This window comes from Pseudochaenichthys georgianus, chromosome 10 (assembly GCF_902827115.2).
Source record: "Pseudochaenichthys georgianus chromosome 10, fPseGeo1.2, whole genome shotgun sequence".
NCBI classification, from domain to species: domain Eukaryota; kingdom Metazoa; phylum Chordata; class Actinopteri; order Perciformes; family Channichthyidae; genus Pseudochaenichthys; species Pseudochaenichthys georgianus.
This window is the reverse complement of record NC_047512.1, coordinates 14,148,322-14,167,478: the sequence shown is the minus strand read 5'-3', so window position 1 is coordinate 14,167,478 and position 19,157 is coordinate 14,148,322. Positions and strand designations below refer to the sequence as shown.

The 19,157-nt window shown below is 40.9% G+C and overlaps 1 protein-coding gene across 1 annotated transcript in view; it reads right to left on the bottom strand.

The window, feature by feature from the left end:
• diaph2 (diaphanous-related formin 2) overlaps window positions 1–19,157 on the bottom strand; it is a 429,613-nt gene that overhangs the window by 100,530 nt on the left and 309,926 nt on the right. The window contains exon 26 of the mRNA XM_034093628.2: window positions 17,151–17,275. Coding sequence (XP_033949519.1) covers window positions 17,151–17,275 — 125 coding nt within the window. The remainder of the gene's footprint in view (window positions 1–17,150; window positions 17,276–19,157) is intronic.

Genomic DNA, 19,157 nt, shown 5'->3' with positions numbered 1-19,157 from the left:
ATAGACCTCAAATCAACACTTTCACAGGGCTGCCAATGCTAAGTAGATTTAGACACACACTTAAATGTGCTTGAGAATGGTTATGTGTAGCCAACAAAGCCATTGAGGCTAGCTGTACTTGCACTTAAAGTACAGGGTGGGGTTTAACCTATGTGTCGAATATATTATCTATCTACAACCTATGTTCTACGGAAAAATTCAAAAACACTCATGCACACGTAAGACTATCTGTACCACCTACTCATCCTTCAATGAGGTACTTTAATAGACTGATGAACAGAGGAGACAACATGATTACTGACCAGACTAATCACATTCACGTAAACCTCAGGCTAATTCCATTCAACCCACTCTACCCCTGTTTTTTTACGGTTAACATGTTAGGGAAAAAAAAAAGGCGTTGAGGTCTGCAATCAGGGATTGTTTACTGTTCTGATGAAGGTCAAATTAAAATGTAGAATGTGGTGGGGTGATGATAAATATGTGGCTGTCTGTTCAGATGTAAAGTGAAAAGACATGGCCCTCCTGTGGGCATTGCTCCACATCTCTCTGGCCACCGCCACACACACACACACACACACACACACACACACACACACACGCGCACACACACACACCCCCACCCACCCACACACACACCCCCCCCCCCCCCCCCCCACACACACACACACACACACACACACACACACACACACACACACACACACTCTCACATATACATGAATGCAGCAAAGGCCTTTTCTCACTGACACTGGCACATACTGAGTGTCCCTCGTCACCTTGCTCAGAGATGAATGAGTTTGCCATTGTCTTCAATCATGTTAATCACTACAATGGAAACAGCCTCATTCACTGCTATCATTCTGTACTGCCTTGCAGCAATCTCATGTATATCATACACTCCCAAAAACCTCCCCTCCCTCACCAATACAATGACCACCACTCTCTTATGCCCCTTTCACACCAGCGCCTTTTCAGCTCCGGCTCGGAGCTAGAGCCTGAAAAGCGCCGGGTTTTCCTGTTCACACCGCAGCGGCGCCGGCTCTTAGCTCCGGAATCCGCTTCATTTCCAGCTCCAAAAAATTGTCGGTCCAGAGGCAAGAGCTTTGGAGCTAAGAGGCGACGTCGCTTACGTCTCTCTTACGTCGAGGCGTGCAGGAAACTAAACCCACCTCCCCTGAACATGGGTCGACTGTTATGCCTGCCTACAAGCAGTAGTGCCTATAAACACACTTTATAAAGTCAGGCAACACTAACCAGGCTTCGTGTGATTCTGTTTATTTGTGCCTTACTTTGACCATCCGTTCACTGTTATCGATCATTGTGGAGAGAGGCAGACGTGTTGTTTTGTATTATTGCAGCTATCGGATGCAAGTAGTCAGTTTAGCTTCGGTTGCTATGCCAACATCACCCGTTTTATACCAGAGACACTTTCATAACAGCGTCGTGATAACAAACAGCGTCAATTCAGACTGACACACATTCACTTAGGCTAAGGGAACTGGGGATATGCATCAGCTGCTTGTGTGAGTCGGACAGTGAATACTTTAGAGCGGCCGCTGCAGTGTGAGCTAACCGGGAGCTAACGGGAGAATAAACTCCCGTGGAAGAGCAGCCAGCACTGCAGCGGCCGGTAAATGCTGCAGAAACACATTAATAAACAATGAACCACGGCACTCTGGAGCAAAGTATAAGGTTGGAGAAGTCGTTATTCAATTTATTCTGGCTTCGTGTGATTAAAAGCAACACGATCATCGACCCGACGCAGTTGTTGTTGTTGTGAGCTGCCGTTGGGGAGCAAATCAGCGATGTAAACGGTGACGCCATGACGCAGCAGGGGCAGCTCTGGGGCGCCAGTGGGCGGTGTGCACAGAGCGGGAGCTGAAAAGGGAAACCGGAGCTGAACCAGAAAAGCTCCCGCTCGGAGCTAGAAACTGAAAAGCGCTGGTGTGAAAGCCGCATTACAAACTCCTGTGATGCTGGAAACCTGAGTAACCCACTCTACTATCTAAGATAACAATAATACTTATAAATTAGCAATTATGAATGTACAACTCTATAAATAAAGAGAAATATCTGCAGTTTGACTTTGAATACAAACATATGTATTGTATAGTGATCAAACCAGTTTACAGTGCCTTAAACAATTCCCTTATCATGACCAAGTATGATATTAAGGTTTCAGTACATAATATTACACAGCAACATCATGCAAAGCAGTTTATGTCTTTGTATCTACGTTATTTTACTTGAACATGTAATTGGAATGATTGTTACATTTAATAATCTCTAGTAAATGAGTACGGGATACACAAATAACAAAACCTAATAGGAAACAAAAATGTGATAGTAAACAATCCTGAATATGATGGATACAAAAGCAACACTCAATGAGTTCATATTAATGAATATAGCTGTAAGCCTTAACCTGGGGTCAACCTGAATGCTTCAAAGTGCAGAAGCTTCATTCGTAACCATGGCAATGCTAAAATCAGATATACAAAAAGTGACTTTATTTTTTAAAAGATGCCCTCTGGTCTTCCTGTCATGCAGAAAAAGGGGAGGATGGTTTAATCCATTATTGTTATTGGACATACAAATGTAAAGTGAGAGGTGTTAATTATTATTATTATTATTAATTATGCTTGGTTGGAAAAATAAACCATATCAAATGATATGGTTTAATAATCTGTTTAAAATCTGTGTTTCCATGTAAACTGAATAATGTATTAGTTTATTAAACAATACATTATTTACCATTTAACTTAGAAGCAATGTTTTAGACGTATTCAACCAATTTACTTGGAGTACATTTTTGGAAAAATGCAGTCGATCTAAGCCACTGTTACATAATGCATGTTTTATGCAAGTGTCCACAATTTGAATTGAGAACAGCAGAGATGATTTCCAGCCAACATACTGAATGGTGAGAAATTCAGTCACAACCAAAAACTAAATTAAACAAAAGGGAAATTACTAGACTCGAGAAGATTCCCTTTCTTCTCATGTGGCTACAGAAAGCATGTGATCAAATGATACATTGTTTTTGATCGATATGTGATTAAATGCTTTTATGAAGAGATCATTATGCTTTTTCATAATGAATTGTCTTGACAAATGTTGACTTCTGCATGCAAACTGAATGAGTGGGATAATGGAGAACAAACAAATCAAATAAATAGTTTTATATTTAACTCAGATGCAGCATCACGACCTTGCTCGTAGATGTTCAAGAATATGACCAATGGATCCAACAATCCTCAGGCGCTCTGCTGTACTATTCATCACAAACAGGCCTCAAGAGAGCATTGAGCCCACAGAGCACATATACATGGCAATCATTTGAATAGTTGAAGTTATTCTTCATCATGTTTCACTTTGCCTCTAGAAACAATGTGTAAACCTTTCCAACCTGTTTCCAATCCCAATGATGGGTGCCATGTCTCATTTGAATGCATTTTTACAATCAAATGCAAATCCGCAGTGGAGTGGTGTTTTCATGATGGCTGTGAAACACTATCTCGTCACCACTGGGCTTTGCAGCACCAAACTGACGTGTCCCTCCAGTTAACGCCTGTTCCTACTACACCTCTGTAAGTGTGCTTTCACACCTGCGAGTGTTCTGTGACGCGTAACATCAGGACACGGTTGCGGTTGGACAGAAATGAGCTTGAATGTAATGCAGATGGCACTGTTGTGAGTGTCTTTAAACATATCAGCACAGTGGGCTTTTAAAGAAGGAGGTGTGTAAACAAAAAAATAACTAAACATATTTTATAAAAACAATCTCATGATCACCCAGCAGTTGTGTGAAGTGGGAGGAGAGGCAGGTTCCAAAAGGATTTTTGCCCAAATTTAAATTAGCATAATGGGAGTCTCCTAAACAGTGTTATGCTTTTATGTTATACCCACCCAATTTAAAAATTCAAACTTAATTTCTGAGGAGGCATGTTTTTTTTTTTTTAAATAGCTTGGTGTGCTTGATCCGAATGCTATAGTACCCATCAGCCTCAGCGGCTGTTGCCATGGATAATACAATCTACCCTGAGGTAAAAATCAGAGCTGCAGTTTATTCAGATGATTTATTTTTTCATTGTTGCTATTGGGAACAAAACAATGAGCCAGAGTTGCCGAATTCATCTAATATTGATGTAAGTGAACTGATTTGAACTAAAAGGGAATTTATTTCATATTTATGATCAGGTTTCTGCAAAACATAATACTTACTATCAGCACGCTGTTAGCAACTGTTCAACATCATGTTAGGCTCAGGGGATGGGTTGGATTCAGAATGAATCTTAGGAGTTGTAGTACACTTGTCTACTTATGTACAGGGACATGTGCCTTTGACTCATTATTAAAGAGCAGATGTCATTGTGTTATCCACTTTGGGTGTGCAATGCAATATCTTTGGTTTGGCAAAAAAACAAAACAATAAAGCACTTGTAGCCAATCCACCTACACTTCTGGGTAAAACGTATCATTGACACAATATAAATGGTTAGGATGGAAAGGGTAGCTTACAGACTACAAACTACTGAGACAGGGTGGAATTAATAAAAGTACTTAATGTCAAAATTACAAAAATAATTTAACAAAAGGAAGTGAAAGAAAACTGATAAAAAGCAATAAGTGTTGTCTTTCTTGTCTGCTTCAGAATTGCATGTGATGTGCTGTAAGACATTTGATGACAATTAATAATGTAGAGTTTCGTCATAGAGAGGAGATTATATAAACACTTTTTTTTTCTTGCAAGACAGAATCAGAAGCCTATGACAAGATATCCAAAGTAGTGGGAAACATTTCTGTTTTTCAAAATGGATGCTTTCACCTTCAGACAGTCTGTATGCAATTATAAAAGTCACTTTGATATTGAAGAGTATGTTAGCCTGCAATTTGGGATAAAAAGAACATTCTACTTATGTGTACTACCAAGTCATTTTGCACTTTGTAACTATGATTTTGCTTTCTGCACAGGAACCTTTGAAAATTGTGCAACACAGAAAGAGATATAAGGTCTCTATGGTTTCAAACTATGTTCTTAAGTTAGGATGGAAAGCTGCAAGGCATGAAGCCAAAAAGCCCAGGGATCAACCATAAGTCTTCATCACAGAAAGTCAATTCAAGGTCAGCTGCTGGTTCAGGTAGCAGATGTGTTTCACATATCGCTGTTGCTGTTAAGTGACAGGGCTTAGAGCCTTCGACACACCAGCCGTGTACAGTCTGGACGTGTGTGTGACAGGAGGAAACAAAGAGAGGAAATAGAGAGAGGGGAAATGTAATTTGAAACATTTATGTTGCTAATCCATTTTATTTTCATGTCACTACTAACTACAATGTGTTAAATGCCTCTCTCTTTCTGTCACTGCAGGTGTTAGTGCACCAGCCAGAGGTTCCTCTTCACAGCTCATCTCATGTAATCATGTCCATGGAAGAGCCATCATCAACACAAACACTAGCACTTCTGGAGGTCGCCCTATCTATCAGTTCTGCTAATTGGAGGCTAATTGTCGATACAAAAGCCACACAGGCATGACTGTTGTGTACACTCACACTATATTAACCCTGCCGTGAAAGCTATAAAGATAGTGGATATTGCATTTGCCGAAACATGCCTGACATATTACTGGTTTGATGCAGGTAATGAGGATATCAACATACAACACATGTTCTAATGTGGCAGTGAGTATACAAATCAAGTGGGATTTGAGTGTTTGTGCCAAGTCAGCTATGGCCGTCTGTACTATAAAGATACATGAAGTAACACAATACGACAGATAAAGCAGAGAAGCAATTAAGACCAGTAACCATCGGAAATGAGCTTTGCCCGTGATTGCTTCACATCAAGCAAGTCACATATAGACTAGGGACAGTCCATTGATTGGTCAAATTGATGAAACAGTCACTTATAGCCTGGGTACATTATTGACCTGAAGGCAGAGGTGGTATGTTACGTGCACCGGCATTTATGTTTCCCTGCTCAATCATCGCAGCACATTGCTCATCAGGATATCACTCTCCTTGTTAGGTTCATACAAAGTTCATACTATGCTCCCATTGCATGCTTCCAATCCTATGTTACTAGTTCCTGCCCATTTAGAATGATGGCTGTCAGCAGGGCCGCCCCTGGCCAACTTGGGGCCCCAAGCGACATTGTGAGATGAGGCCCCCCCCCCAACCGACAGGAGTGAAAACAATTTTTTTGGAAACAAAGTAGGCTACTTTGCAAATATAATTCCTGTTTATTATTATTATCAACACAGTTACTTTTGTATACAGTGAGGTAAAATGGTAAATGTGCATGTATGTTGTTCAGTGTGTGATTACAGGTGGATACGTCTGCATTTCCTGCCAAATACTAGCCGCAAAAAGATTAAAATATAATGAATGCAAATAAACTAATTCTACTAATAATAATAATCATAATCAATTCAATAATATAAATACTATATTATTTTATTATAATATAGTTGTAATATAGTCAAGACTTATGCTTATGACATGCTCAAAAACTGATATTTCTTAAATCTGTATTCAAATGTATCTCTGTCAGCAATGTATCAACAACTACACACACAATTCTATCAGTATTTCTCTGTGTTGAGGTTGACATGATGATGACTGTTAGGATTTAAGGGGAGAGGCTGAGCATCACCATGAAATGTGCAAATTTACATAAAAATGAATAAAAGGGGGAAAAATGCTCCATGTTTTTTAGGCTGTAAACTTTAACTGTTATGTAAGCCAACTAGACAGTGTATCACTCTTCCTCCTGTACATTAGCAGATAAAAGGCATCACATACTTGAATGAATGCTGGAAATAACTGCAACTCCATTAGTCTATATGCTATGCTGAGACTGCCTTCTTCATGTTGTGAATTGCAGCTGATTTAATATGGCAATTGGCAACTTCACTTATACAACATTCGCAATTTGTACATTTGACTCATACAATAACCCACCTTCGAGTGATGCTCTAGTTTCTTCATGTTTTTTTTTTTTCCCCTCTTGCTTGCGCCGGACTGAAACTGTCTTTTCACCGACATCTCTTCACCTGCACTAGTGGCCGTATCAAAGCCGTGATTGGTCAGATGTCGATTCATTGCAACGGTGTCGGGTTACAGACGTGCTCCCCTTGTCACCTACTCACACTCTCGCATGTCAGCAGGGGGTGCGCGGAGAACTGCGCACAGCAGCTGAGGCCCTCTGGGTGGGGGGCCCCTGCGCAAGGCGGGGCCCCATGCAGCCTGCGTGATTGGCCTGCAGAGAGGGGCGGCCCTGGCTGTCAGTATCAAAAGAAACAAATGGTATTATTATATCAAGGTCTTTTGAATAGAAGATTAGCAGTTCAAGTATACTATTAATTGTCTATATATATATATATATATATATATATATAGAGGGAGTATGGAGTTAGAAGCCTTTAAGCACATGTCATAAGCAAAGAATATCCTCTAAAAGGTGAAATTCAACAGTGTGTTTTGACAATTCTGTCTGGGCCTTGACTGGCAGAGAATGCCAGCCAATCCCTATTTGAAATGCGACAAGGACAAATAAAGCCTGTCAGAATGAGTTGGGGAGACGTCTACTGAGAGCCACATGTGGTGGGAAACAGAGTCGTGGGGAGAGAGGGAAAGAGAGAGATAGAGAGAAAGTGTTCCTTCTCTACATGACTCTGTCCCTGAGACACACGTCATGCTGCTCCCCCCACAGTGGGACACTCTGACAGGATACTGTCTGTGCAGCATTCCCCCTCTGTGTGATTGATGAGCCTCATTTAGCCAATTAATGGAGAATCCCCTGTTGACTACCATCAGATTGCCGTTTGTAACTGTTAGTGTTTCTGACTGTCACAGATTCATTTTAATTAGACATGTCTGTCTCCTCCGACTTTTCTATTGTGCCTCAAATTCGCAACGCTGAGTGCACAGTTACATGCTGGGGAAATGGTTCACTCTGTTATTTGCTGTCATTAGTTTATTCGCAAAGTGCACGGCTCAAACTGTTGAAGGCCAAGTATTTTTGAAGGAGTCAACCCTAATGTCGACCATATACCTTATCTTATAATCAATTAGCAAACGTGAGGCACTTTATTTGCATAATGAAGTGTCTAATTGCTCCAGTTGCACATGCAGTCAATAACTTTGGCTAATCGCTTCTGTGGCCATGTATATGAGCAGGGTGCAGAGAGATGGTCTGCAGTCGTGCAGACAGTGATCCCTTGGTCCTGTCAGGGGAGAGGAAGGATAGCCACCATGGAGCGAAGTCAGAAATCAACAGAGAGGCCAGAAGCAAACAGCAGAACAATACTGTATTCCCTCGACAGCATCAGCAAGAAATAATAACATTACTGTGGGCAAAGGAGAGGAAGTGTTTGGGCATTAGTTTGATTTACATTTTAGAGAGGCTTTCAACCGGCACACACAGCAACTTCAGCTAATGATACAAAGACCTTTTCATCAAGGAGTGATTCCATGCCTTTTTGGCGCTGCCCCCTAGCCACTATTTGCAATAAAGGCACAGAAATGGTGCTACTAGATGTCTGTACAGGAATAAATGTCAGCCTTGTCTGCTCTGTACACCATCTAGTAACATTAAGTACATTTCACCCAGCTCACTTCACAGTTAAATTATACTATGGCTATTGTAGTAAAATGTGTCATAATGGCAATCCTATGAATGGGTAATGCAAGGAATATCAAGCACATGAAAACAACATTATATCGGGCACTTTGTCTGAATCCATTTTCCTGTGAGTCAACCTGTGTCCTTAAACTCCATCCATCTTCTATTGTGGATTCCCATTGATGTCTCATATTTACTAGACAAATAACTCCAGTCACGTTTCCCTTCTACTTGCATTTGATAGAATAATTTGCCAACAATGGGCCTGCCATTCAACTGAGTCTCAGGGATTTCATTAAAACATCAAATGAAAGTGAAATCATGAGCCATGACGGTGGAGAGTGGGGATGGCTAAGCAGAGAAGCGTGGCTGGTGTCTACTGCAGGATTAGAGCTCAGCAACAAGTGCTCAAGGGGGGCTTTGCATCAAACCCAGGAGCCCATGACAAATGAGGGCGGCTGGGCCTCTGTCTATTACCCTGCACTAAGCTCGGGCCTTTTGGGGAAGTAATGAGGTGCAGATTGGTGCTGCTGCCACTGGGTCCCCAGCCCAACTTTCTGTAGAGCAGAAATAATCAGTGGGGACCCGAGCCAATAGGGACAAGGCTATACAGCAGCAGAGCAACACATGGAATCGTGAAGATAAAACAGAATAACTGAAATAATATTATTTCAAAACACTATAGCCTGATACATACATTGGCTATTCTCCTTTTGCACACCAGCACTTACTTATACTGTGAATCAACCTCACACAAGAGGCAGAATGCATACAGAAGGTGTGTTTTTAAAGGGGGAGTAGCTCTGAATCCCTGCAGGACTCAGTAGATCCCAAAGGACACCCTCCAGACTGGCAATGGAAGGAGGCTTTATCATATGAGAGTTGTATACTCAGGAGTAGAGGGGTAAATCCAGAGTACATCATGGGTGTAGCTCCTGCACTCAAACAGTGCAGCGCTCCTGCCCCTGGGAGCTGTAGTCCAGGCAGCCTGTCAACAGGATTACTCTGCTGCTTAATGGAGCTGCCACATCAGGACGGGTGTCACTGCCTAACAAGATACTGATTGGCCAACTTCTAGGGAATTCACTTTTATGACCAGAGGGCACTAATGTGGTCTTTTGTCTGACAATGAACACGACAGGAGACAGACAAGACATTGGCAAAATGATATGTTTTGTACGGTACACTCTTCTTTTTCTTGGCCTGAATATAAAACATTCAATATTTCAACATGTTACATATATTCATGATTTAACCCACACATCTCATGATTTACAGCATTTGTATTCTGTAAAGTATAACACTTAATTTATTGATAAGTAGTTGCTCTGCTTATTTTTAATATACTGTATAGATGGACTATGTCTCATGTACACTGTACTTTCCAATTTGGCTCCGGGAGGGCAGCAAGTGAAATTCAAAGATATGTATATTTATGCAGAATTGTTATTGTTATTGCATATGTCAAATGTGCACACATGTGTAGATAGACCACTAATTAAATAAACATCATGTATTAAAGGTGAGGACTTGTCTTTCAGTTTCTTACATTAGATTACATTTACACAATAAATACCAGTAGAAAGAAATAAGTTTGGCATCCAACCAGATAGTATATATATACAATATATAACATAGATATGTATAAAAACAAATCTAAATCCTTGGAAGACAGCAACAAAATCAAAACAACCTTTTTATTTGTTTGAGCTTTTTCTTTCACTAAAATCTTAATTAGAATAACAATGTTAGCAAAATAACAAACAGTAATTCCAGAAACACCTATTAAAATATGTTAATTAAAAGGTTATTATCCGTTCCACTGTGTGGAATGCAGCATGAAATATGACTATTTGTTTTAGGTATTGTACTTTTCTGTTGCTTTATCTGAGTCATGGACATTCATATTGAGGTGAGAGATATAGACACACCTCTACTTATTTACACAGGTTTCCAATGAGTTTTGGATACTTAAAAGGCTCCATGGCTTATCTGTGCTTCAGTTAATTGGCGACACAGTTTACAGTGAATTTCATTAGCGGAGGGTTTGGGAGGGGGGGGGGGGGCTCAAAGGAAGGTGGTGATTAAGAGAGGGCTTGTGTGTGGCAAGGAGGGTGGTTGTTTGTGTAATTCTGCTTGAACAATTATAATGTGCAACTAAAAGAGCCACCAGCATGTTTTAACCCAGTTTCCAGTATACATTCATGCAGAAACATACATAAACAAGTCATAACAAATCTGGAAATATCCCGACTTACTCATTCAAACAAATAAAGGTGTGGTAAAGCGGAATAGCTCCTTTAAACAACACTTTGCTTCTCTAGACCAAACAAGCCTCTAAGAGGGGATGTTTTCTGAGTTTAATCTCAGCAGCCTGATAAATAGAACAATTGTTGCACTAACAACCATTTATTGAACTTTAAGTGTTCAGTGCCAAATCAGGAGGATGCTATCTAGACCTGTTCACCACCCTGAAGGAAACAGAGTTTCCAACTATTGCAGGTTGACAAAGGCCATTCAGATGTGTGGGCTTTTTAGGATCACGTGGAATGTTTATTATTCACCAACAGGTAAGTACTGCAAATATGTCTTCATGGTGGCAGGGAATTGTCAAGGGAGGCATAAATATGATAGACGGACTAGAATATGAAATTATGTCTGGGTAATTAAGCACAATGCTTCAATAAAATAAATGCACCCCCATTTGATAAAGAAGCTGGTTCCCAAAGAAAGACTGGCTTAGATTTAACAACAGTAAAGTCCTTGGTATTTTAAATAATTTGCTTTTATTCTGGGCAAATACGGAATGCAAATATGGAACTAAATTAATGGCCAATGGCTTCAAGCCACACAGCTCCATTCACTCAGCCTTGTAGGCATTTAATTATTCGACAAGGCTATTTTACTGGCAAAACCCGTAATGTGTAACAATACCACACACACACACACACACACACACACACACACACACACACACACACACACACACACACACACACACACACACACACACACACACACACACACACACACACACACACACACACACACACACACACACACACACACACACACACACACACACACACACACAAACAAACCGACCTACAAATACAGGCAAGTCATTATTATTTTTGGAATAATATGGCAGTAAACAGGAGTATATAACATATATTTAAGAAGAATATAAAAGAAAAGTAAATAAATTGTAAGATGGGAAGAAAATACTCTTTAACAGCTAAACTATGTTTTAATATTTAAAACACATTTCAAAGCATCAACAGAACTCAGTGGTTACCTATTTGTATGACTATTAATAATATTAATTTAGGCCCATTCTGATGTGTGTGAAACTGTCTTACTCGCATTAGGCTACCCTGAGAAGCAAATAATTAAGCCTGGCTAAATCTTTGAGCCTGGTCTAATATATCTTGATGAAATTGGCCCGAGAAGACAGCTCCTTGTCACTCGATGGGTGAATATGTGAGAGAATGATGTGCTCTTACTCTGGTCTTCTGGGAAATAAAAGGTTAAGCTGAATATCAGTGGGTTGGGTAAAGGCGTTGAGTACAGTGGGAGGGAGATGTATTTGACATGTCCAGGCACCCATCAAGGTTCAGTCCGGTCTCTCATCATCCCTATCGAGCCACCTCACCACCATTAATATTCCAGTATGCAGAGTCCCGCTCTACGCCCCCAGCTCTACTCAATCATTTCCAGCAGGAACTAGAAATGGGTATGTGAGTAACTGTGTGTGTGTGTGTGTGTGTGTGTGAGTGAGATAACCAAAGCCTCTCTGGTGAAATAGGGCTCTCTGGGGGCTTGTGCCTCAACTCTACAGCCTTTTGTGGGCTCCCATTACTTCTGACAGATAGAGATCACTAAACTGCTGAACAAACACCCCATTCAGTCATTTGCATACATTACAGTAATGGAAAGAGAAAAATGTATCAATAAAGCCAAATGAAGTGCTTCCACTAAGCTGTTCTTCCTCTTTCTTTCTTTCTTTCTTTCTTTCTTTCTTTCTTTCTTTCTGCATGTCTTTCATTCACTATTTTTTTCCTTCACTTATTTCTGCTGCTTTGGGGCAGATATTACTTTAAAAATACCTTGCAGTGACCATGGCCTCCTGAAATTAATCTCAGGAAAAAAGCTGACAAGAGTCACAGTGAAACAGAGGCACATGTACTCACCTACACATGCACTGTAAATTACCCTTGCTCTCTTTCTTTCCATAACACACACACACACACACACACACACACACACACACACACACACACACACACACACACACACACACACACACACACACACACACACACACACACACACACACACACACACACACACACACACACACACACACACACACACACACACACACACACACACACACACACACACGCGCAGGCTGACTCATTCATCACAGTGCCCAACAGTCAAGACAACAGAGCTTTACTTAACTTTCTCAGGGTTGCTCAAGCATCAAATGCATGACTTTTAGCTGTTGTTGTTCTTCCATCTGTCATGCTTCAAGGAACGAACATCCTTTTTTTAATCCCAGGGAAAAGTAAAAAAAAAGGTATGTTTGCCTTGAATCTACTATCTTATGTGTACCAAAGGAAATGTCAATTGAAAATACACAGCGCTGTATTTCACACTGTGATTGTTCCAACACTTTTCTATGCAACACAGATTAGAACACCACCTAAGCTGCCTGCAAACACTGGTACTAAAAACCTCAGCAAATCAAGCACAGCCTGCACTTCTATCTCTTGCACAAAAAAAAAAGACCAACATTTAATATATTGGGAGGTTAAAAGCGGTAGAAAAAAGATTGTCCTTCAGAAAAGTGGGTTATGTTATGACACACACATACTGTAGAGCAGGGGTGCCCAACCAGTCGATCGCGATCGACCGGTCGATCGCAGCGAGATTCCCAGTCGATCGCGAGATGGGTCTAAAAATAGAACAACAATATTCTGTTTTATCGTTAATGTCCTATAACATAATCTTCCCGTGCCAGAATAATGCACTTGAACGCACCAAAGCTTTGTGATTGGCCGGCGTGACCCCATGTGTGGGGGCGTGGCTGGTGGACAGTGGGCACTATTTCGCTGACGTTCTCCGTGTCAACAGGAGTGACAGTCTGCACACAAATAAGACCGTAATTATGGCAGAAGCAAAAAAGCCCAAAATATATAATTTTCACTCCGAGTGGGAGGATGATCATTTTTGTATCTATTCCAATTCAAAGTCCATCTGTCTCATCTGCAATGCGAGCGTGGCTTTATCGAAGAAGGGTCTTTTAGGAGCGGCATTTCAAAACAGTGCACAAACGCTACGAGACGGAATTCCCTCCTAATTCTGCCCTACGCTCCAAAAGGGGAGGGGCCTGAGAGGACAGCTAAATGCACAGCAGTCCATTTCCACCAGGCCCAACAACAAGAGCAAGGCTGCTCCAGAGCATCTCATCGTGTCCGTCACGTTCTTGCGAAACACATGAAGTCTTTCAAAGACGGCGAAGTTGTGAAAGAAGCATTCCTGGAGGCTGCGACGCGTAATAAAAATAACAGAAGCATTTCAACAGGTTTTTCATATAATAAAAACTCAAGTTAGATACCATTATTAATCAGCTGTAAGTTTTAATTTGTTTGAACTTATTAATTATAATTATTGTACAAAATGGTATAAGAATGCAAACTTAAATTGATTATAGTCTATTATCAATTCAGGTTAAGAAGCTAGTGTTGCTTGCATCCTATTTTAAAAGGCATTTATTTTTATACTCGACTAAAATGCAACAAAAAAAGGGTTTGATTCTATTAATGTTGTCTCTTTTATTGCACGTTGGCAGCAGATTCCTGAGTAGCTTCAGGTCTGAGTCGTCTTATTAGGAAGCCTCATTTATACTTTTGTAGCAACACTTTTGTATATAATGGCAAAGAAAGGGTTCAGAGTCTTTTCTTTTTTTCTGTGTCATATGTGGCAGCACTGTTCAATGCTTCTTAAACATTACCCACTGTAGTGACGTGTGAATACACTCCAACTCTGTATCAACAACACTGTTGTGAACTTCAGTTAAATACTTGTATGTGTGTAGATTAGAAAGAGGTAAAATAAAGGATCTGCAGTATTTTATGGAGTATTAAAGGTCAGTTTTATACAAGAAGTGTGTATTCACCTGCAGTAGGCTGTCAGTAATGGCTACGCCTCTCTATTTGGACTGGTAGATCTCGGCAGACTGACAACTTTAAAAGTAGCTCTCGGTTCAAAAAAGGTTGGGCACCCCTGCTGTAGAGAAATGTCTTAGTGTAACAAAGGGAAACACAGCTACTTGAAAGACACTCAGTAAAGAATGTGAGTATAATCACAGTGTTCTATTAAAAATAAGTATGCACATCCATGCACACACATGTATAACATAATATACACTCACTAAAAAATAGAGGTACAATGTTCCTGATACCTTGTTGTTATGATTCAATTATAATCAATGATTTTTACATTATGAATATGAGACGAAAAGCAGATAAAACACCCCCGGGAACTAACTGAGAGAACAAACAAGGAGGCCTTTTTAATCATTTGAATCCTTCCTGTGCCTCCATGTGTGTGTCTGCCTCCCAAAACATAGAACAATGAAAGTTATGATAATCACAACTTAAAGTGGACCCATCATGCTATATTTGAAATATATATTGTAGGGCCATACCTATATAAAACATGTCTGCAAAGTTTTTTTTTCAAAATACCAAACAGATCATGCATTTTAGCCATGCCTCATTTCGCTCTATTTGCTCTTTTTTAGCCCTGTTTTTACAAGAGTCTTCATTGCTGTTTTTGTGGCAGACTACAGCGCCACCTACAGGCCTGGCATATGTACTACAGCGTCTCCAGCGCCTTCAAACGGCAATGGCCGTGGCTGTCTCCTCCTGATAGGTGGAGAGTTGCCCATATAGGCAGAGCTCCTTGTTTCTGACGTCAGAGATATTTCAAATCTGTATCAGTCTGTATCAGATCGTTGCAGCCCCGTTTTTAGAGATTTGGGTATGGAGGAAAAGAGAGAGGGTTATGTTTTCTGACACTTGGTGAGTTCCCTGACACACCGGGGACACATATTCATGTATACAAGACGTACAAAAGTGCATTTTGCATGATAGGTCCCCTTTAAGCAATTATGCCACTTGAGAAATCAAGGGTATGGAAAGCACAATGCCTTGAACCATTACGCAAAAACTCCAAATGGAACACAACGTAGATGGGAAATTAACTATATATGCTTGTCAGTGCGTCCTATCGGTGACTTCTTAAATAAGGCAAATACCAAAATAGATCTTATTAAATTCTATTAAGTCTTCTTCCTGGCACCTAAACTCGATCAGGTGGGAGAAAAGGGGAGGAAGTGGGATGTTTCAGGTCATGGCCAGCCAGCTTCCTCCCTCTGCCTCCCTAAGGGGAGGAACTCCAGACAGCGAGGAAGAGCCGAGCTGCAGTATATCTACACTTCTCCATTTCCTCTCACTCAAGCCTCTAGTTCGCAAAGAAGCCTGGGAATCAATACTGACATCGGGGGGCCGCGTAGCTTTCTTTCCTGCCTGCTCTGCCTCCAAGCCGCCACCAGGGAGGTCTCTGCTTCAGTCTTTTTAATTACACAAATGTAAGTGCCCTTCTTTGACTGAGAGCAGATTGTTAATGTGTTAGGAGGCTATTACTCTTATACCACCCTATGTGCACACTCAGCTTTAATAAATCTCAGACAAAAGGAAGCAAAACTCAGGTTAAATGCTGTCTTACGTGAGGTTGTCTAGCATATGGAAACACCTACTCACTTGTTTGATTACTAAAGTAATTATTTATTTCCTTAACAACGAAAGACACAAACAAAGAAGACTGCTTTACTGTTTTTTCTCCTATGAAAGACCCTCTTGCCTCAAGGTATTGACGACAGACTTGATTTCCACCATTGATCAAACCTATACAGTGAGGACCTTTCCTCACAGAAAGGGCATTCAAGAAAGTGCAGAGACATGGATAATTCAATTTGGGAGCAGAGATTCTTGGCTTTAAGTGAAACACTCTGTTATCGAAACAGGAGAGGTACCATGAGAGAAGATAGTGTGGAGAGACTTGTGGCTGGTCAGGAGATGAAATCAGGGATCGGCGATAAGTTGGTGTGAGGGTCTAGAGCCCCCATTAGAGTGTCCCAGGGGACAGGCAGCGGTGGCAGAGTGCAGTAAAAATAGCCACAGGCATGATTTCACTCTTGGGTCCAAGGAAGGAGTGAAGAGGGAGATCCGATCAACATCTCATAGTGAGGCAGCCTGATCCATTCCCTATGTTCCCTTGGGTGCCACCTATCACACCAAGTGACTTTAACTGCTTACCACTGCCAAGCAAAACACAAACAGCACAAGCATTTGTCCCTGCTGATGACAAATGGGTGTACACAATGTCCTAACATGCTCAAATCCATTAGGTATAAGCAAGGTTTAAACAATGACCACCATAAAAAGGATATCAACATCTTTTCCACAAACTTATCTTGTTTGTCATCTGTTTTGGGGAAGTTCTCGATGTCGTTCTCAAGCCTCTGAATGTGACTTTCCATGGTGGTCAAACTGCTTTTTAAGATCTCAGCAGACACTAGAAAAAGAACACAAAAATATATACAATACATTATTAGAAACCACAATTATGACTTACAATGCTGTGACGGTATGAAACATGATGGAACAACACATATTGCAGTAGGTTGAATTCAAACATAAAAACAACTTATAACTGAGTCAGACTATATGCTGTGACATACTGACTCCTGCATAATCCATGTGTGTGTGGCCTAGATAGAAAGCATGTGTAAACGTGTGTGTGCAGTGTTGGTGTGGCTCATTATTCAGTCTGTAATCACTGTTTGCAGAGATGCTGTGAAATCCACAGTATTCAGATCAGGCCTTTCAAGTGGAGACTTCAAAGAGTAAGCAGTGTCTTAGGGGATCAGATGGGACAGGAGCATGGATGAAGTACCATGTTTAGGTTGCTTTTAAGGGTTTAGTCTTATGGCGCATTTCCACTGCAGCGGGTAGCCCCGTTTAAGCGTCCTTAATCGTCCTCAAGCGGCCAGGCCAGTTTTTGGTGGCCTTTCCATATTAGCGCAGCGCCGGCTAGCGGGTACTTTTTCCCTCTTTTTCCGGCCCCATAAAATCGTGGTTCTATCAGACCAGGGCCAGGGCTGAACTAGTGACGTCAACACTCTCGACTGCTGATTGGTCAGAGAGAATCGTCACAAGATCGTGCGCGAGATCATCCCTAGCGTCGCATATATATTTAGAAGCAAGCTTGCAATATTTTTATACACAGCATTTTTGTAAACGGAGGAGCTACAAAAATGGCAACGTCAAAGAAAAGCACACGTGGTCGACCGAGGAGGAGGTGACGACGTTCCTACATCTCATTGGGGATGATAAAATCCAGCGGGAGCTCGATGGAACAACTCAAAATGTGAAGCCGATGGCCCCGCCTACACTGCGCTGCTACCCCAGGTCCTAAACTGTAATGGAAATGCGCCACGGCCTCGGACGGCCAGCGAGGCAGCCCGAGGCCTGAGCGAGGACGCTTAAACGGGGCTACCCCGCTGCAGTGGAAATGTGCCATTATTGACACACACAAACGCGAACACACACATACCCAGAGTCACACCATACATACACACACACAAATAGAACTTTAAATTAAAAGTGATATGCAGCAATTCAGTAGATGAAGCATTATCCTTGATCTCTTTCAAAACAACTCTTCATATTATGAGTATTTGAATTGCAGCCATACATTCCATCCAATGCCACATGTCAATTCACAGCTGCCTTCTATAAAATCTCTACTTGACTGAAATTGTGTTCCATTGAAATGTTGCCTTGAAGCACAAACTAAACATCTAGAGAAAACACAGACAAATGACAAAAGCAAGCAAGTGGAGATAGCAGACCACTGCATTATAGGACAAGTAATAGTTTTTCGGTTTTCGTCTAAAAGGGACAATATTTCAAAGACGGATTAAAAAGCTGATTAAGAGGTCATGGGTTCATCACACATGTGTCTGTTTAAATGACTCGTGGACACTATGTGAATCAGAAGCTATGTTCACTTGAAACTTGAAGGTCGGGCCTGTACAACAGGAAAGGTTGCAGGGTCACAAAACCAATACGATTCTTCCTCTTGATCGAGTAAATGTGAACAACTAATTCCATCCCAGTCTAGCCTTGACATGTCAACAAATAATTACAAACAAACCAATAGATATCTCCTTTGCAGAAGTACACAAAATGAAAATAACACATAAATGCACTTCTGTATACATCGTATCGGCCAATATTCAGTGATGCTTTTGAATGTTCTTCATTTTAAATTGCCTGTTGTGACATAAATGCAAGTGTCATGAGTGTATGAAACATATATATGTAATTGTCTTTTGTCTAATTATTGGCCAATCTGCAGATGGAAGTTCATATCATGCATGAACAGAAAATGG